We start from the raw sequence: 19796 nt of genomic DNA, 5'->3' as shown, positions 1-19796 counted from the left end.
CTGTTCAGCGCAGCCACAAGCCCCGCCCCCTGGAGTTTCGCCGACTGACTAGAAGGTGGCAGGACTCAGAGACCCCGACTCTCTCCACCAATGAGGAGACGCTGAGGCCCCTGCCCCCGGGTGCAGACCAATGGCGCTGGCTGGGGGGCGGGCACCGCCTCCTGGCGGCCACAAGGTTTTACTGCAGGGACGCCGCTGGGCTCAGTGACGCTGCGGCCGCCTCCTGCCTAGGTCCGAACTCGCTCCCGGGCGGGGGTGCGGTCGTGCAATAGGAAGCTGAGCGCGTTGCAAGCTTCCCGTCGGGCACCAGCAACCCAGCCCCGCTCCTTGCCTGGTGCATTCCCCGGACGCCTCCGGAGTCCCCACCTGAGGCCCCTGAAGCCCCCTTCCCTCGCCAGCCATGCCTCTAAGCCGTACTTTGTCCATGTCCTCCCTGCCAGGACTGGAGGATTGGGAGGATGAGTTCGACCTGGAGAACACTGTGCTCTTCGAGGTGGCCTGGGAGGTGGCCAACAAGGGTGAGTACGTCAGGCATCCGGGGCCCTTGACGAGAAGGGCAGTCGGGGATAGGGGCCTGGAACTTAGAGTTGTAGGAGGACGGGGCTACATGGGGAACCCTTGGGTCCTGGGCAAGGAGCCTATGACTCCTATGTCCTTGTAGAGGGGCTAGGGTATGTCTCCTAGGCCCTGGTGGACGGAGAGGGATGATTCGCTTAACTTAAGATGAAAGGAGGCTGGAAGCCCTGGTCCTGGGTCCTAAGGGAAAGGGCGCTAATTCCTAGGTCCTGGAGGATGGAGGGAGGCTTCTGAGAGATCAGATACCCGGGTCCTGAACAGGGAAGGGGCTGGGGGGGGAGGGAGATGGGACTTATGTGTGCAAACCTGGGGAAGCTGCTGGGGTTTCAGACCCATGGTACTGGGAGAAGTGGTCTAGGGGATATAAATGCAGATTTGGGAGAGTGGAGGGAGAATCTGGAGACCTGGTTGCCTGGCAGTAAAGATGGGAGGGGGCTGGAGACCCTAATTCTTAGGTCCTAGAGTGGAGAGAGTTGGGGCCCGAATGTGTAGGCTTTGAAGGAGCTGAAGGCCTTGCTCTCGGTTCCTAGGAGTAGAGGCTCCTGTGGCCTGGGACACATGCGTACTGGGATGGGGGAAGCCTGGGAAGTCCTAAGTTGGTCAGGGGCTGGGCCCTGGGATGGGAGTGGCTGGGAGCCTGCATTTCTGTGTCCTGGGCTTCAAAGAGCCCCAGGTTCTGGCTTTGGAGAAGGCTGGGGCTGGGAGTCAGGAGCTAGGTTGTCCCACTCCTCTGAAGAGCTAGGGCTGGGGGGGTTGCTTTGCTGGGTCTTATGGGAGAAAGGGACTGGGTCCCACAGCCTGAGGGGGGCCCTTGAACATGGAGCCATGTACTGCCAGGGCCCAGGCTCCAGGAGGCTCGGAGGCTGGGGGCCCAGAGTCCTGGGATTGGAGTGGGATCCTGGAAGAGGAAGGGCCCCATACTCCCGTGTCCCTAGTCGGGGAGAGAACACTGGGAGACAGGTCACAGGGTCCCTGGAGGGAATGACGGTTCAGGCTCCTCTTGGGCAACTGTGAGAAGCTGATAGGCCATGAAGAGGGATCTCCCCCACCGTGTCCTGGAGCCTGACTGAGATTTAAACCCAGCTCCTGGAAGCTGGGAGTCCAGCTCTGCCATCCTTGGGGCCTCAGCCCCAGGAGTCCAGCCCCCAGCCCCTCCTCTCACACCCAGGAGTCTGGCCTGAGCTCTCCCTCCCTCAGGGTCCTGACCCCAGCCCCCCCCTTAGATCCAGGAGGCCAGCCCCCAAGCTGCCAACCCCCTACTCCAAAGAATGGGCTCCCGACCCCCTCTTCCCCCTGAGCCAAGGGTCTGGGGCCCCAGTGCCCCCGACAGCTCCCACCCCCTCCCAGGTCCCAGACCTGCCCTCACACGTTTGGACCCACAGTGGGCGGCATCTACACGGTGCTGCAGACGAAGGCCAAGGTGACAGGAGATGAGTGGGGCGACAACTACTACCTGGTGGGACCGTACACGGAGCAGGGCGTGAGGACCCAGGTGGAACTGCTTGAGGCCCCCACCCCGGCCCTGAAGAGGACGCTGGACTCCATGAACAGCAAGGGCTGCAAGGTGGGACATGGCCCAGCGGAGGGCAGGGAGGCAGACGGCCCACCATGAGGGTGGGGGCAGCAGATGGAGAAGGGGCAGGGGGTGGGCGGCCCTACAGAGAGAGGGAGGCATGGACAGACATGGGATGGCACTTTCCTGGGCAGACATTGAGGAGGGAGAGTGACAGGACACTCAGACAGATGCAGGGCCCATGAAGTGGGCAGGTAGATCCTAGACATTGGTGAATGGAGAGACAGATGACAGGTACAAAACAGACCAAGAGATAAATCCAAAAGGCCAAGATTCTCAGACCCAGAGAGAGAAAAAGAGCTAGATGGAAAGCCAGTCGGCCAGGCAGAGCCCAGGGGAGGGGGCGTGGGGTCGGGCATGCGCACTGGAGCAGGATTCTGCAGCCAAATTCTGCCTTTCCACCTGCTGCCCATATGACCTTGACTAATAAACATTCTAATAGCATCTACCTTATAGGGCTGCTGGGAGGATGAAATACTTAATAAGAATAACATGTTTAGCACAGTTCTTGGCATGAAGTGAGCACTGTGGGAGCTATTATCGTCAGTGTTATTATTACGACCATCATCACCATCACTATAAACAGCCAAGCCTGGAGAGTGAGGGAGACAGGCAGACACAGGGACAGGGATGGATGGAGCCAGGGGCTAGGGCAATAGGGAGACAGACAGGCTCTCGGTACAGAGGAGGGGCCACCAGATGTCTCAGAGAGAAAGCCCTAGGAGAGAGAAAGATGGACTATCGATGAAGAGAGGAGAGGTAGGGACACAGCCCCAGGGGACAGAGTCTGAGATGGGCAGATCCAGGTATTAAAGAGAGGAGGGGGCTCCCAGGGCCCCAGGGTGAAGACTGAAAAAGAGGTGCTACCTCCTAGGGGACAGACAGGCCCGGGTCCAAGAGACGTTCCTTCACTCATTCATAGCCTCTGGTTTGGGGTGGGGTCTGGAATCAGTCAGGCCCCGAGTGTGTCCCTAAGGGACCCCAGGGCAGCTGCTCCCCACGTGCTGGGGGCCTAAGAATAGTGCCCCCACCAGCAAAAGGGCAGACAACAGCTGGGTGGGGGAGGGGCACCGGAGTCAGGCTCAGGGCCAGGGAAAAGCCAGGCTGGAGAGGAGTGTGACTGCTTGTCCACTGCAAAGAGCCATGGCAGCAGGCCCAGAACCAAGGCCATGATCTTGGGAGGAAAACAGCAAAGTGGAGACATGTGGCAGGTGTAGAAATGAGACAGCAAGTCTTAGAAATTTGGCAGCAGAGGTAAAACAAGGCAAGCAGTGGGGGCACAGAGAAGGTGTGGTCAGGCTTGCAGAAACTAAGCAGGGGCCGCGGAAAATGTTGCAGCAGATGGAAAAAGACTGTGGTGGGACTAACTCACAGCAAGGACAGAAATAAGGCAGCGGGTGAGAAATCAGCAGCAGATACAGAAAGAGATGGTGAGAGAACCAAGCCCAGACATCTGCCTGTGGATGGGAGAACCAACAAGGCGCTGGCAGACCTGAGGCTGAAGCCCTGAGCCTCCCTGTGGGCCCCCTCCAGGTGTATTTTGGGCGATGGCTGATCGAGGGGGGCCCCCTGGTGGTGCTCCTGGATGTGGGTGCCTCAGCCTGGGCCCTGGAGCGCTGGAAGGGAGAGCTCTGGGATACCTGCAACATCGGGGTGCCCTGGTACGACCGTGAGGCCAACGATGCTGTCCTCTTCGGCTTCCTCACCACCTGGTTCCTGGGTGAGGTACGTCCCACTGCTGGTCCCTGACTCTTTCCACTCAAGCCTGAAACTCCAATGACCGTCAGCCCCCGGCCACAGGATGGGCTTCTCCAAGGGCATTCTGGGAGTTGTAGGTTATTTAATCCAAGGATTACCCTGACCTTTGGGGACAAGGACATCCAGGGACCCAGCCTCATCTTTCCTCAGAGACCCCAACTCTCAACCCCAGCTTCATTTAATCCAATCTTCCAGCTGTAGGAATTCTGAGCCTTTGGCTCTAAGGGAGGTGGGCCTACAGGAAGGCTCACCCCAGGCATTCTGGGACTTGTAGTTTTCTAGTCTGAGATTGGCTATACTTACGCTCTCAGATGGGGCCCCAGATGGATGCTTGCAGATCCCCACCCTGAGAACCAGGAATGCTGGTTCTGACCCCTTCTAGGTTTTAAAAGGCTCAAGAAACTTAATTTCCCATACCCTGGGATGAACAATTTAGGAACTGGCTACTCCTAGGGCATTCTGGGAGTTGTAGTCCTTTTGCTACTGTTGGGTGCAGAAGACCTCCCGTTGACTGAGATACTGAGATGAGGGGTCTCCAGGAATTGTGTCCAGGACTTGAGGACACTAAAACTTTAGTCTTTCCAATCCTACCAGGCTCTGGAGATGTAGTCAGCTGGCTTGGCTGCCTCAGTTAGTTTCCTGTCCTGTGGGGGTGGCTTCAGGGGACCACCACCTGCTCTGCAGTAGCGGTGATAGATTTACCTCTCCCCTGAGTCCTCGTCCACATTGGGAATTGCTGATTCTTTTCATGACACGTGAAGACAGTGGCCCTGTTCCTGTTGTCCCACAGTTCCTGGCCCAGAGCGAGGAGAAGCCACATGTGGTTGCACACTTCCACGAGTGGTTGGCGGGTGTTGGGCTCTGCCTGTGCCGTGCCCGGCGGCTGCCCGTGGCAACCATCTTCACCACCCATGCCACCCTGCTGGGGCGTTACCTGTGTGCTGGTGCCGTGGACTTCTACAACAACCTGGAGAATGTGAGCTGGGAGTGTGGCACATGGGGGACTGTGGGTATGTCAGGACAGCCCAAAGCTCTGGGAAAGCCAAGGGGATCAAGCATCCCCTTCTTCCAGGACCTGGGACTCCAAGGCCCCAGCCCCTCTCCTCCCTTAGACCCAGGAGTTTTGCTGCCAGCCCCCGCCTTCCTCAGGACCCTGGAATCTGGACCCCCAATCTTCTCCCCAGTCCTTCTAACCTGACTGCCCCCACTTCCCACCCAGTTCAACGTGGACAAGGAAGCAGGTGAGAGGCAAATCTATCACCGCTACTGCATGGAGCGCGCGGCAGCCCACTGTGCTCACGTCTTCACTACTGTGTCCCAGATCACTGCCATCGAGGCACAGCACTTACTCAAGAGGAAACCAGGTAGGGGCTGGGCTGAGGTCCCGAGACATGAGTGAGGTAGGCAACTGTCTATGCCAAAGCCAGTGCAGCCGGGCACGATGGCTCACGCCTGTAATCCTAGCTCTCTGGGAGGCCGAGGCAGGCGGATCGTTTGAGTTCAGGAGTTCGAAACCAAAGCCAGTGCAGATGCTTCTCCACTTATGATGCAGTTATGTCCAGAGAAACCCATCATAAGTTCAAATGTTGTGAACTGAAAATGCATTTAATACACCTAACCTATTGAACATCATAGCAGTCTAGCCTGTCTTAAACATGTCCAGAACACTTACATTAGCCTACATTTAGGCAAAACCATGTAATACAAAGGCCATTTTATAATAAAGTATTGAATATCTCATGTAGCCTGGGAAAAGATCAAAATTCAAAATTCGAAGCTTGGTTTCTCTGAATGCAGATAGCTTTCGCACCGTCGTAAGGTCAAAAAATCATAAGTTGAACCATCGTAAGTTGGGGGCTGTCAGTACAAATTTTTTACAAAGAATAGAGAACTACACTTCCCCAAAGGCTGGAGGGTAGTGACCTGCATATGAGACTGCCTGGCTCTATAAGCCCTGGAGGCTTATGGGAGGTGTAGTTTTTTGATATTAATTTCAGAAGTGGTAAAATTCTGTGATTGGCTAATGTAAATATTGGTCTGCTGAAAGGGAACAGAGGATCAGTGGACTTTATTTTTGAGAAACGTATGGACAGAACCAGTCATTTTTCCTAGCCCTTAGCACCCCTTCCCAAGGGGTGTAAAGTGAGAACTACAACTCCCAGAAGGCCGTTCATTGGCCACCTCCATGTATTCCTGGAACTTAGCCCTAGGAGCTGATGGGGGTTGTAGTTTTTCTTTTTTTTTTTTTTTTTTTTTTTTTTTGAGACAGAGTCTCGCTTTGTTGCCCAGGCTAGAGTGAGTGCCGTGGCGTCAGCCTAGCTCACAGCAACCTCAAACTCCTGGGCTCGAGTGATCCTTCTGCCTCAGCCTCCCGGGTAGCTGGGACTACAGGCATGCGCCACCATGCCCGGCTAATTTTTTATATATATATATCAGTTGGCCAATTAATTTCTTTCTATTTTTATAGTAGAGACGGGGTCTCGCTCTTGCTCAGGAGACGCTCTTCGAACTCCTGACCTTGAGCAATCTGCCCACCTCGGCCTCCCAAGAGCTAGGATTACAGGCGTGAGCCACAGCGCCCGGCCTGGGGTTGTAGTTTTTCATTGCTATGCTTTCATTTCTATGAGGAAAGGAAATGGTTGGGTACCTGAAAGAGGCCTATCTCAGGGTGGGATAAGGGGAAACAAAAGAAATACAACTCCCAGAATCCCTGACGTGGCTCAGGTCCCTATCTGGTTAGCCATTTGCTGGAGCTGAGGAGACTTGTAGTTGAGCTTGTGAACATTAGCAAGCAATACTGGGCAAGAAGACATCTGGAAGGCAGGGTAAGTGGGTCACCAGGGAGCTCACAGGAGAGCTATTGAAACAAAAAAAAGTTGCAAAAGGAAAGGAGTCTTTCCTTCATTTATTTATGCAACCACAGTGATCTGAATGAAGAAATGAAACCTGGACCTTCTCCTCCAATTGCAGATATTGTGACCCCCAATGGACTGAATATTAAGAAGTTCTCTGCCATGCATGAGTTCCAGAACCTCCATGCTCAGAGCAAGGCTCGAATCCAGGAGTTTGTGCGGGGCCATTTTTATGGGTATGTGGGGCATATACCTAGTTCTTAAGAGAGGAGAAGGTGGGAACCTGAACATCTGGGTCTGAGGGAGGAGGCGCCTGGAGGCCCAGCCTCCTGGGTCTGAGGGAGGGGGCAGCTGGGAGCTCAGCCTCCTTGAGCACCAGGACAATGGGCTGAGTATTAACTGCGATCCCCACCTAAAGACAAAAGAACCACAACTGCTGGGAGGCCCCATGATGCCTCTGTGTTGTCTGAGATATTCTTTGCCCCTGTAGCTTCGGGGATTGATGGTTCTGAGGCCAGGGCCAGAGGTGAGGGTCTTGGGCTTTGCCCTGCCTTGTGGCTTCTTTAGGCACCTGGACTTCAACTTGGATAAGACCTTGTACTTCTTTATCGCTGGCCGCTATGAATTCTCCAACAAGGGGGCCGATGTCTTCCTGGAGGCGTTGGCCCGGCTCAACTATCTGCTCAGAGTGAGACCTGGGCCGTGAGGGGACAAAGGGAGGACAAGAAAATCAGTACATAGCTGGGGAGGACAGAGACCCAGGGAGGTGGGGTGGGGAAACCCTCTGTGTGTGTGTGTGTGGCAGGTAGACTGTAGAGACCCAGAAAGAAGGTCAGAGTCCCAGTGGGGACAGTAACTCTGGGTTATAATTGTCCTTGACAGGAAGGGGCATGACAAGTCCTAGTAGTCTTGGGAGTTGGGAAGAGGTGGGTGGCCCCATTTTTCCCCCATGTGATCCTGACGTCCCCCCTCCTTTGCTTCCACCCCAGGTGAACGGCAGCGAGCAGACAGTGGTGGCCTTCTTCATCATGCCGGCTCGGACCAACAATTTCAACGTGGAGACCCTCAAGGGCCAAGCCGTGCGCAAGCAGCTTTGGTCAGCAGCCCTGGGCTCGGGTCACTGCCCGTCCCAGCCCCAGTGTGTGCTTTGGGTCCAGTGTTTCTCCGGGAGTCTCAGATTTGTCATCTGTAACACAATCAACCTGCCCCACTGATTCTTAGCAAGTTCACTTGCTCAGGATCCTTCCGGCTTGGGGGCAGTAAGAAGTCACTGGCAGGACAAGTGTGACCAGGGCTCTGATATCAAACCAGCAAGGTTCCACTCATACCTCTGACCCTCACTGGCTTGGTAACTTTAGGCAAACCCCTGTCTGACCCTCCACTTCTTTATCTGTAAAACCCATTCATTCCTTACCCATCAGACGTTCAGTGAGCATCCATGATGTGCCAGGCACCGTACCAGGCCCTGGGAACATGACTATGAGCAAGAAAGAAAAATCTCTTTCCTCATGGAGCTTGCAGTCTAGAAAATCCTATAGGCGGTGTTCGGGCAAAAAAATAAATAAATAAAGTAGGCCAGCAATATGAGACAAGGTTGTCAGGACAGGCCACACTGAGAAAGTACCATTGGGCAGAGACCAATAAAGAAGATGAAGGATCAAGCCCTGTGTGTATCTGGGGAACAGCAAGTGCAAAGGCCCTGGGGCATGTTCGAGACATGGCAAGGAGGAGCATTTCCAAAGGAGATAGGGTAGAAAACGAGGCAGGAGCTAAGGCAGAATTGTAAGCAGAGAAGTGATAGTGGGGCTATAGGATGGCACTCTGCTAGCTTTGCTTGTGTGCCTAGATGTTCCTTTCTCAGAATCTTACTTTCCTTTCTTATAAAATGGGGCTTACCACTGCCACCTCCAGCACTGGTACAAGTCCTAATAATAGCTGACATTTCTGGAAGGCTTGTTATGTGCTGGGCACTGTGCACTTTTAGTCGTGACCTCATTGAGTCCTCACTGTAAACCTCTGAGGTTGATTCTATTTTTATACATGTCTGACAGATGAGTCTCTGAAGTCAGAGAAGGAAGGCCACCCATCCCTGGTCACACAGCTGATGCCAGGCACAAGGGACTCAAACCTTCCAGGGCCTGTTCCCGGGGTCCCCATCCTCCAACCTGGAGGCCCCAGGGCAGGGCTTACCTGCTTGGGCCTCAGTTTCCTTCCCGCCCTCAAAGCCTAACAATAAATGGCGGCTGGTGTGTATGTGACATTGTTGCTCTGCTCGTTCCAGGGACACAGCCAACACAGTGAAGGAAAAGTTCGGGAGGAAGCTTTATGAATCCCTACTGGTGTGAGTGACCTGCTCTCAGCCCCGTAGCCTCCTGGGTCCTAATCTCTGTCCTTACCCCATTCCCAATCGCATGTCCCCGCTCGCCTTACAGAGGCAGCCTCCCAGATATGAATAAGATGCTGGACAAGGAAGACTTCACTATGATGAAGAGAGCCATTTTTGCCACACAGGTATGGTCTGGATCCCTGTGCAGAGAAGTGACAGTTCGCAGTAGCCCCAACGGCAGCTCACCCTGCTAGCTCCAACCCCAGAGATTGCTGGAAGTTCTGCTTTCTTGGGCTGCCCTTTACAGAGGGATCGATTCTCAGGTCCACCGAAGGCTGTGAGCTGACTGGCAGAATTTCAGTTCCCAGAAGCACTTAGGGCAGGCTGTATTTTGTGGCTTATGATACCACAGGGGCTGCTGAGAGTTGTGGTTTCTTTGAGACTCTGGAATCAATGAACGAAGGGTAAAAGGGAAATTTAGAAAGTCAAGACAGCCACAAAAGGAGAATTATAACTCTCAGCTTTCCTTGAGCCTTGCTGCATCTGGGCCCCACCTCTGCCCCAGAGACTGCCGGGAATGATGGTTTTGCTGAGCCACTTTAGGGATGGAGTCAGGAGGTCAGCTAAGGTGCCTAGCAGTCCCCAGAGAACATTGCAAACTCTTAGCAGCCGCTGTTTCTTATCGCACTGGCTGTGTCTTAAGTGCACGAACACCCCCCAGGAATTCTCGGTTATTTAGGAGGTTGAGGGAATTCAGTGGATGGGAAACCTTAGAAAAAAATTGGCTGTTCCAAAATGAGAACTACAACTCCCAGCAGCTACTGGGCTTTGTGCTCCATTGACTCTTCACTTGTCCAGAAGGCTTCTGGGAGTTAGAGTTCTTTCATTGCCTGGGTCAAGGAACTTTGGTACCTGGGGTCAGGGTCGGTGAGCCATTTCCTGGGGAGGGGAAACCTAGACATCTAAGTTGTACAAACAAGGCATGAACTGCTTTTAGCCAAACTATGATTTCCAATAGTCCCTAAGGCAGCCCACCTCATTGTGCATGTTCCTGCCAGATGGCTGCTGGGAGTTGTAGTTTCCTGGGTCCCTGTAATCAGATTGAAAGTGAGTAGAACCTTTAATGAGCAATGAAGGAGCAGTTGCAAAGGACTATACATCCCAGCAGCCTCCAGGGTTTCCTATCACACTAGCTCTTCTAAGAATCTTGCTTGCTCCAGTGGCTCTTGGGAATTGTGGTTTCTTTGGGCCTCTACTAGGGGTGTAGGTGAATTTTCACAAGAAAACTATGACTACAACTCCCAGCAGCCCCTGAAGCTTGCTGTCATGTTGGCATAGTCTCCGCCCCCATTGACTGGGTACAGTTAGAGTTCCTTTGGATTTCTTTAATGACAGAGCCAAGACTACAGAACAAGATAGCTACAACTCCCCATGGTTCCTGGGGCAGGTCCACATGGGTTCTTCCTCTAAGACTACTGGGAATTGTAGTTCTTTTAGGCTCATGGGGGTTAAGGGAAAGAAAACCTTTTCAGATAGAGGCAAGTGGGAATCCACAACTCCTGGTAATCTCTTGGGTGTGTTGGTTGCCCCAAAGGCTTGTTGGAATTGTAGTCTCCTTGGATCGCCTGGGGCCAGCATGGCTCACAGGCAAGCAGGGAGCCCACTGTCCCTTCCCTGACCCCCTCACCACCACTCCACTTGTGGCCTCTACAGCGGCAGTCTTTCCCTCCTGTGTGCACCCACAACATGCTGGACGACTCCTCCGACCCCATCCTGACCACCATCCGCCGAATCGGTCTCTTCAATAGCAGTGCCGACCGGGTGAAGGTAAGGACACCGGCCCGGGGTGAGGTGGGCATGGCAGACGGAGGGGGCTGGACCCTGGGCCTCACACTCCCCATTCTCCCCTAGTTTCTATCAGACGCATTGCTATGTTTAGAAAGAACCCTGGTTTCTGCGGTAAACAGACTTGGGTTTAATTCTTTGTCCTGCTGCCTCCTTGCTGTGTGACGTTAGACAAGTTTTTCACCCTCTCTGGGCCGTTCTGGGATCTCAGGGGTTAGCTAAATAAGGGGCTCAGGCTGAGCCCTTCTTTTTCACTGCCAGGTGATTTTCCACCCGGAGTTCCTCTCCTCCACAAGCCCCCTGCTCCCTGTGGACTATGAGGAGTTTGTCCGTGGCTGCCACCTTGGGGTCTTCCCCTCCTACTATGAGCCTTGGGGCTACACACCGGGTGAGTGTAGCGGGTAGGGGACAGCATGGTCATGGGATCCTAGTCAGATCTAGCATGATCCTGGGGCAAGGCACTGGCCTTCTTCAAGCCCCAGTTTCCTTCTTTGCAAAACAAGGACCGTGGTAATGGTCTATTCCACTACAGCACACATTTTTGTGGACTGAAGTTTGTGTAATGCGAAACTACAGGACTGATGTCAGTGTGAAGTGGATGTCACAGTTCACACTGATTTCCCCCAATTCGCTGATCTTTGGCCCCCCAAATAAAGCAACAGAATGCACAATTCACCTACACAACTAAGTGTGGCAAAGTTCCCTCCCTCCCACGCTGGCCCTGTTGCCCAGCAACTCTGCCTTCCTTGTGCTGGTTCTTTTTTTTTTTTTTTTTTTTCAGTCAGAGTCTCACTCTGTGGCCCAGGCTTGAGTGCCACGGCATCAGCCTAGCTAGCTCACAGCAACCTCAAACTCCTAGGATCAAGCAATGCTACTGCCTCAGCCTCCTGAGTAGCTGGGACTACAGGCATGCGCCACCATGCCTGGCTAATTTTTTGTATATATTTTTAGTTAGCCAATTAATTTTTCTATTTTTAGTAGAGATGAGGTCTTGCTCTTGCTCAGGCTGGTTTTGAACTCCTGACCTTGAGCGATCCTCCTCCCTTGGCCTCCCAGAGTGCTAGGATTACAGGTGTGAGCCACTGCACCGGGCCTTGTGCTGGCTCTTTGGCCAGTGTTTTTAAAGCCAAATAAATGCCATCTTTCCTAATGCATTAGTAATTTAACACATCTTTTAAACTGTGCTCACATGATAATTAGGAGTTTAGCCAGTTATGCTCTGCTGTGGTTACAGTGGTGCATAGGTTTTGTGTGGTCAGCCCCAGCTCTCTTTTTCTTGTAGGCCTTGTTATATTTAGTGCCTACTTTTGCAGCTTACAGAGGTTTTTTTGGGAACACTTATAAGAGGCAGGTGCACACCTGTAATCCCAGTTACTCAGGAGGCTGAGGGTGGTGGATCATTTGAGCCCAGGAGTTTGAGACCAGCCTGGGCAACATAAAGAGGTCTCATCTCAAAACAAAACAAAATAAACAGCTATAAATGTCTTCAACCATTTCTCAAGGTTGTTTAAAGTATTAAACAAGTCATAGTAGGTATTCTGTACACAGGAACACTAAAAATGAGAGGCCTTTTCTTACCACCCATCGAAACAGACTATGACACTGTGATAACCAAAACAGTACGGTTTTGGCATGAAAGTATCTTACAGGTTATGATGGACCTTGTCCAATCTACAGATTGTGAGGATTAAGTAAAATGATGGACGCTGGGATGCTCAATAAATTAGTATCCTTATCCCCCAACTGTAGACATTTCTGCATCCTGAGTCCTTGGGGCAAGGGTGAATTCCCTTCTCTTTTCCGAACCTCTTAGCTTCCCCTCTGAGAAATACAGAAAATAATGGTCCAATGAACAGCACGGCTATGCCGGCTCAGTGACTTGCTGAGCGCAGCGCCCGTAGAGGGCGCTATTGGGGCTTTCATTGCGATTAGGAAGGCAGGAGAGATGGGGAACTAAGTGGATCTTTCTCGTGCCTTCCCGCAGCCGAGTGCACAGTTATGGGCATCCCCAGTATCTCCACCAACCTCTCCGGCTTCGGTTGCTTCATGGAGGAGCACATCGCAGACCCCTCCGCTTACGGTCAGCGCCCGGGCCCCTGAGGGCGTCCTGGGGAGGAGGGGCGTGGACTTCTGGGTGCCAAGGAGCGCAGACAGGAGAGTAGAGGGTGGGCTCTTGGGCTCCTGGGGGAGGAGGAAGGTCTCCGCAGACCGTTTTCTGAACCCCGGTCCTGGCTTCTGCAGGCATCTACATTCTGGACCGGCGGTTCCGCAGCCTGGATGATTCCTGCTCGCAGCTCACCTCCTTCCTCTACAGCTTCTGCCAGCAGAGCCGGCGGCAGCGCATCATCCAACGGAATCGCACCGAGCGCCTCTCCGACCTTCTGGACTGGAAATACCTAGGCCGGGTATGACCTCCCCCCAACCCCCTCCCCCACTCCCCTTCCCCCTCCCCCTCCCCCTTTCTCCCTTCCTCCTTTCTCCCTTCCCCCTCCTTCCCCTTCTGCTGCTGAATCAGCCTCAAAGTGCTGGCTCAGGAGGCAGGGTCTCCTCCTACTTGTAAAAGTTGCTGCGCCTCTAAGAAATGCACCAACTTCCCCTGGAAGCACGTAGGTCTGGATTTCCTATCATTTGCATAGGGGTGTGGCCAAAGGGTACCTGAAGTGAGAATTCCGATCCTGTTATGAGGCGTGGCTCGGAGACTGTCCATTCAGGTTCTGTTTATCTACATAAGGGGTGGAGTAGAAAGATGGACATTTGCATAGGGGCAGGCTGAAAGGTACAGCAGTGTGCTCATCTGCATAAAAGGTGTGGCCAGGGTTCACCACCCCCACCATCGGCCTGGAGGCGGGGTCCGCTCCCTCACCCCTGACGCCCCTCCCCTCCTTTCCCCAAGTACTACATGTCCGCCCGCCACATGGCGCTGGCCAAGGCCTTTCCAGATTACTTCACCTACGAGCCCAACCAGGCGGATGCGGTGAGTGGACTCCAGATCTCAGCTGGGCCAGGAGCTAAAGGGCTGGGGTGGGCTGGGGTGGGCTGGGGTGGGGGTCCCTGCTGGAAGGCGAAGGCCTCGAGGCGGCTGGGCGCCAGGGCAGGGCTGTAAGGGTCTCTGCTCACCTTGTGGTTTGTGTCCACACCCCCGTATGCAGACCCAGGGCTACCGCTACCCACGGCCGGCCTCGGTGCCACCGTCGCCCTCGCTGTCACGACACTCCAGCCCGCACGAGAGCGAGGATGATGAGGAGCCCCGCAACGGGCTGCCGGAGGAAGAGCGCTACGATGAGGATGAGGAGGCTGCCAAGGACCGGCGCAACATCCGCGCCCCCGAGTGGCCGCGCCGTGCCTCCTGTGCCTCTTCCAACAGCGGGAGCAAGCGCAACTCGGTGGACACTGCGCCCTCCAGCTCGCTCAGCACCCCCAGCGACCCCCTCAGCCCTGCCAGCTCCCTGGGCGAGGAGCGCAACTAAGTCCTCCGCCCCACACTCCTAGCCTTTCGTGCCTCCCGCCAGAGGGTGGGTACAGAAAGGCTGTTCCCAAGCTCCACTCCAGATCCTGAGTGGAAGCCACACTCGGTGTCGCCCACGGCCCCACCCAGTCTGCCATACACTCCAGCCCTCCAGCTCCGCTCTTGGAGTCCCCACACTCCAGAATCCACAACGCTGTGCCTTTCTCTGGTCCAGAATGTATATTCTGTGCCCTGGAGTCCCCCAGGCCTGGACTGCATCCCGGAAGCCAGCAATCTGCCATTACTCTGCAGTGGTGCCTGAGGTTTTAGGAAACCTGGCCGGGTGCTTTCAGGCTAAGGCTCCTGCAGCCCTCTGTGGCTTGCAAATTCTGCAGCATATAAAGCACTTAGTGCTCAGGCCTGGCCTGGGGGCCACCAGGTGCTACAAACCATATGGTGTCCCTGCCAATGGGACAATCAAGTGCAGAGCCAGGGCACTTTCAGGGCCTTAAGATAACTGAATGCAGACGGTCCTCCATTTCAACTCCATAACTTGGGCTCCAGGATAGGCTCATGGCAGCCCTCCCTGGCTTGTCTGGCTCTGCCTGACAGACCCCTCCACCTGTCCTCCTGCCGTGCCCCACATTTTGGCCACACCAGGGGTGGCAGAACCACTTGGCTCCTCTTCCCTTCTGGAGAACATGCAAGTCTTGGTGTAGACACCTTTCTGGCCTTTTCTGGACCAGACCCTCCTCCTCCTTCCCTGAGTCTGAGCTCTCCTCCATATCTTGAGAGACTCCTTCTGTGCCCTCCAGGAAATCCTACTGAGACAGAACTGGCTGTCCACCCCCACCCCTACTCTCCCCCACTGCCCAGCCCACTGTGAAACCACTAGGCTCTAGGTCTCGGCTACTGAACCTGGAACCTTACCACTTTGCTGCATACTGGTCCCTTTCTCCTGATCCCACTGGGTTCACGTGTACCTCGAGGCTCTTCCATCGCCAAGCTGTGCTCTGCCCCCAGCTTCTGTGAAAGAGAGGGGCCCCCTCGTGTGTGCTGTGCTGTCTGGTGCACTGCTTGGTTTGCAGTTGGGAAGGGGAGGCCAGAAGAGGTGTGATTGGAGTGTGTCCAGAGATGAAAAAAATACATCTATATTTAAGAATCCTAGGTGTGGTCAGACATGAGCACTTGCGGGGCCTTGTTCCCGACCCCTCCAACCCTGCCCACTCCCTGGTCCCTTTGCTCATCCTGCTATTCTGGCGAGGCTGCATTGCTGTTCTGAAATCCCAGTGTTCACATAAGATACCTCAACTTTAGGCCAGGTGCAGTGGCTCACGCCTGTAATCCTAGCACTCTGGGAGGCCAAGGCAGGAGGACTGCTTGAGGTCAGGAGTTCAAAACCAGCAAGAGCAAGACCCCCATCTCTACTATAAATAGAAAGAAATTAATTGGCCAACTAATATATATAGAAAAAGTTAGCCGGGCATGGTGGTGCATGCCTGTAGTCCCAGCTACTTGGGAGGCTGAGGCAGCAGGATTGCTTGAGCCCAGGAGATTGAGGTTGCTGTGAGCTAGGCTGACGCCAGGGCACTCACTCTAGCCTGGGCAACAAAGCAAGACTCTGTCTCAAAAACAAAAAAAAACCCTCAACTTGGCTCACATGATCTTTGGCATGAAGGAGCTACGTGACTAGGATGATCTATAGGACAGCTACATACAAGCGTTCAGTGGCCACAGATGGTTCATAGCTACCCTACTGGACATAGATGGACAGCACCAGTTTAAGGCATGTGTCCAGGATTCTGTGGTCTCCGTCTCTGTCCTCTGAATGGCTCTTTTAGGAAAAATCGTTATCCATTTAGTTCAAATCTTCACTGGGCTGTATGTGCAACTCTGAACCAGTAACTACTCAGGGAAATAGAAAGCTCTGAATTGTTTGGATTTGGGGGTGTGATTAATCTTTCCTGTTGGCCAGTGTGTGACACAGACCACCCTCTCCCTGCCCCCAAATTGTGAGTAGCCATCAAAGTGTGATGAGAGGAAGGGCACAGTGCTGAGGTGACAAAAGAATCATATTCAGCCCCTACTTAGATTCCTCTTCTACTGGAAGGCGGAGGGGGTCAGAACTGACTCCTATTTTATAGTTTGGACCCAGCAGATGCCTAAGGCCTTTTTTAAGATTCTTCAGTGCCCATTTGGAGCATTTGGCCCTAAATTTCATGTGATAATTCCTCACAGTGTACGCTGTGTGTCCTGCATAGGGACTGCCATACAGGCCATGATCTCTGAACTAAAGGCGTAGCCTTTGGAGCAGGTTGGACCCAAGTATGTGCCTTCTATTTGCCAACCAAATTGCATAGTAATAGCCTCCATTTGCCCATATAAAGGGGCTAATAATTCTACTTGCCTCCCAGAATTGAGGCAGAGACAGTACTTCCGGAGCTTGGCACAATGCCTGGCCCCGTACTCCTTAAACAGGACTGTTTCTGGTTACTGAAATCTAATAGTATCTGCTTCTAGCTGCCAACCCCAGGTTTTACTAAATTCAACTCCCTGGAGTCTGACTCTACCATGTGGGGAGGTCAGTTAACAGCCAGCAAACAGAGAACCCTCAACTTCACACCCTACAGGTAGGATCTTGCCTTATAACCGGTAAGAAAATGGGAGATGGGGGCATCTCCTCTTTCTCTGCTATCCCAGCTCACCCAGAATTCTTATGAAAATAGATTGCACCTCACTTTCCACACCACATACAAAATCACCAACCAGATGCTGCAAAAAGCTTTATTTCCATTTGGTCCAAGGCTTGGAAGAGGACTCCAGGGTGGTTAAAAAGCTGCCTAGTGGCTGGAGGGAGAAGCTCAGGCAGAAGCCTTGATACTTTGAGAGGGGCTCTTCAGTGGTCGCTGGGCTTGGCAACCTCCTAGTCGTGCTTGAGAGTGAGCCTTTCGAAGAGATACTCGCCCAGCCCAGCCTGGGGGCCGGCCAGCCTGCGGAGGTTGGTCAGGTGGTCGCCCATCTTCTTGATGAGTTTCACTTCCTCATCTAGGAAGTGATTCTCCAGGAAGTCACAGAGCTGAGAGAGAGAGAAGAGAAATTAGAAATCCGGACTTTGGAAAAGAGAGGCAAAGCTGCCACTTGTAACTATCTGACAGATGAGTAGAAAGGCTCAGATGGGTAGCCATGGATGAAGTGAGTACTTACATGGGGGTCCGTGCGGGTAGAACCCAGAGCATGAAGATCCAGAAGAGCCTGGTTCAGGCTCTTCTCCAGGGCCATGGCGGCTTGCATTGCGTCCTGGGTGGTACCCCACTCATCTTGAGATGGCTTCTATACACAAGATAAAAAAGCTCAGAACACAAGCCCTCCAAAGGACTAAAATGTCATTTCCCAGCAGTGGTCGGGGGATCAGGGTTAGTGCGTGAGCTTATGCTTACCACTGCCCCTCTGCCCCCAATTCCCTGTCTCCTACAACCACACGTTCCAGGACAACAAGCAGCGGTCTGGACAGCCTCAAGCTAGGAGCAGTACTTGCGCCTCCATTTCCAGCCATAATAACCTGCACACGACCGAACTCGATCTCCCAGAAGCCTAGGCGACACCTAAGCGGCTTAGGAGAAGGCACCTCGCGCGCACGGCCTGCTGGGATGTGTAGTCCGCTACCCTCACGCTATTGACCTGCACGTCCTGGAAGAGAGCGCGCCCGCCACGCTGGTTTTGCATCTTCAAGAGACGCTCGGCACCCTCGCGCTTCTCATCAGCCAATTCGCGGAAAAAGTGGCCCACGCCTTCCAGAGCCACATCGTCGCGATCGAAATAGTAGCCCTGCGGGAACCGACGGAGAGAACAATGGTTAGCGGGAGGCTAGGCCAGGCGTGCGGACTCCGCCCTGATCCTCGGCTGGACAAAGAAAGCCGCGCCTGCGCAGAGGGCCGGAGCTGCGCAACAGGGGGATCTTGGGCCTCGGGCGTCCTAGGGACTCACCAGAGAGAGGTAGGTGTAGGAGGCCCGCAGATGCAAATTGACCAGGCGGTTGACGGCTGCCTCCACCTCGGTGGAATAATTCTGACGAATTTGGGAGCTCATGGTTGCTCGGCAGTAAGACGCTAACCACAAAAAGAGGTGTTAGCTGGCTCCAGCAGCAGGAGATGGCAGAGAGAGGTCCGGAGATCTTGGTCCCGGAGATTGCAAGTGGAGAGGCGATCAGAAAGCAGTCGGAGGCTGGAAAAAAGGGAGTCCTCGGGTCTGTTCCGTCCAAACACTGTTGAAGCAAGAGACAGAGCCACGAGACCACCCAACCCTCTGCGAGCGATGAAACAGCGGCGGCTGCTTTTATAGTGCGCTGACCCTCTGGGGCGGGGCGTTCTGGACGAGCGGTCGGCGAATCAGCGGTGGGGGGAGGCGAGGCCCGAAGGCTGTGTCTGACCAATCCCGGGTAGATACGAGTCTCAGCCCCCCTACCCCAAAGTGGGGAAGTCACGCGCCTGGAGCTCGAGGCTGTTACGAAATGTGGAATGGGGCTCCTGGGCCGATGGTGGAAAGTCCAGGGTTTGGGGTGGGGGGGATTCTCTCTAGGAGGTGAGAAATTTATGGGACTACTGAGAACCCTGGGAAGTGATGACCCTGGGGACTGGGGATGTCTCAGGAAAGTAAGATTATAGGGTTGTAAATTCTGAGAGCATGGATTTTCCTGGAGCCTTGGATGTGTGTTGGGGGCGTGGGGGGGTATCTCAGAGATGTGGAGAAGACCTCCAGTCGCCTGGGGTTTGCTCTGCGAGATGTCTCTGGATCATTGTTAAGTTTGGAAGACTGTGAGATGGTATTTCTGGAACCCTGGGGATCTCTTTGGGGGATTAGGGGAAGGGAGACTGGAGCCCTGGGGTTTACACAGATGTGAGATTTTATGATGGAAAATCCATATTTTTCTGGAGCCCTCCCCTGGGAGATCGTTAGGCCCTTGAGGTGATCTGCAAGATGGAAAAGGTAGTTTTGAGCCTTGGGGTTCATGGGGGGCATTGTTTTTGGAAATTTAGTAGGGACATTTTAAGAGGTAGGGCAGCTAGTAGAACCCTGGACAGCCCTTTGAAGTCTCCAGAGATTGGCTGGGCCTTTGGGAATACGTTGGAGCTCTTTGAGGGGGCTCAGTATTTTTCTGGGAGCAGAGATGAGGAGGAATGAAATGATTTATCTAGAGCTTTGAGGTCTCTTTCTGGGACTGCATTTCCTGGGGCCTGTTTAGAGTTAGGAGGCAACTGAAGAGACGCTGGAGAACGGTTCCCTTCCCAAAACGAAAGAAAGAAAGAGACTCTGGGAATTCTTCTTGCCTTCAAGCTCCCAAAGTGAAGCTCTGGGTTGTGGAAAAGAAGTAGAGTCTGGGGACCTAGGGATGGGGTGTGTGTTCTTCAATCAATGTGCATTTTT

The 19796-nt window shown here is 53.7% G+C and overlaps 2 protein-coding genes and 1 long non-coding RNA gene across 5 annotated transcripts; 1 reads left to right on the top strand and 2 right to left on the bottom strand.

Annotated features, from left to right (window-relative positions):
• Positions 1–73: 73 nt before the first annotated feature.
• Positions 74–17285, top strand: GYS1 (glycogen synthase 1). Of its 3 annotated transcripts, XM_012754266.2 has the most exons (16): positions 76–518; positions 1959–2140; positions 3683–3874; positions 4698–4883; positions 5127–5271; positions 6878–6995; positions 7327–7447; positions 7749–7855; positions 9041–9100; positions 9192–9270; positions 10799–10912; positions 11192–11318; positions 12915–13010; positions 13172–13335; positions 13824–13904; positions 14080–17285. In XM_012754266.2, exons 1-16 carry the CDS (start codon positions 401–403, stop codon positions 14395–14397), a joined length of 2208 nt encoding a protein of 735 aa, XP_012609720.1. In that variant the 5' UTR covers positions 76–400; the 3' UTR covers positions 14398–17285. The 3 variants fall into 3 exon arrangements, with proteins under 3 accessions (XP_012609723.1, XP_012609720.1, XP_012609722.1); XM_012754269.2 differs by lacking the exon at positions 1959–2140 and having other exon boundaries at positions 74–518; XM_012754268.2 differs by lacking the exons at positions 76–518; positions 1959–2140 and adding an exon at positions 2243–3579.
• Positions 6768–13177, bottom strand: LOC142861104 (uncharacterized). The gene is made up of 2 exons (XR_012912479.1): positions 12956–13177; positions 6768–9529 (listed from the first exon to the last, which is right to left on the bottom strand). It is a non-coding gene; the product is annotated as an uncharacterized LOC142861104 (long non-coding RNA).
• FTL (ferritin light chain) lies at positions 17141–18708 on the bottom strand. Its single transcript, XM_012754130.3, has 4 exons — positions 18360–18708; positions 18054–18200; positions 17580–17705; positions 17141–17451 (listed from the first exon to the last, which is right to left on the bottom strand). The coding sequence occupies exons 1-4, from the start codon at positions 18459–18461 to the stop codon at positions 17299–17301; spliced, it is 528 nt and encodes a 175-aa protein (XP_012609584.2). The 5' UTR covers positions 18462–18708; the 3' UTR covers positions 17141–17298.
• Positions 18709–19796: the final 1088 nt, after the last annotated feature.

Source organism: Microcebus murinus, chromosome 16, assembly GCF_040939455.1.
Source record: "Microcebus murinus isolate Inina chromosome 16, M.murinus_Inina_mat1.0, whole genome shotgun sequence".
NCBI lineage: Eukaryota > Metazoa > Chordata > Mammalia > Primates > Cheirogaleidae > Microcebus > Microcebus murinus.
The sequence above is the reverse complement of the archived record's forward strand: the minus strand, read 5'-3'. Positions and strand labels throughout refer to the sequence as shown.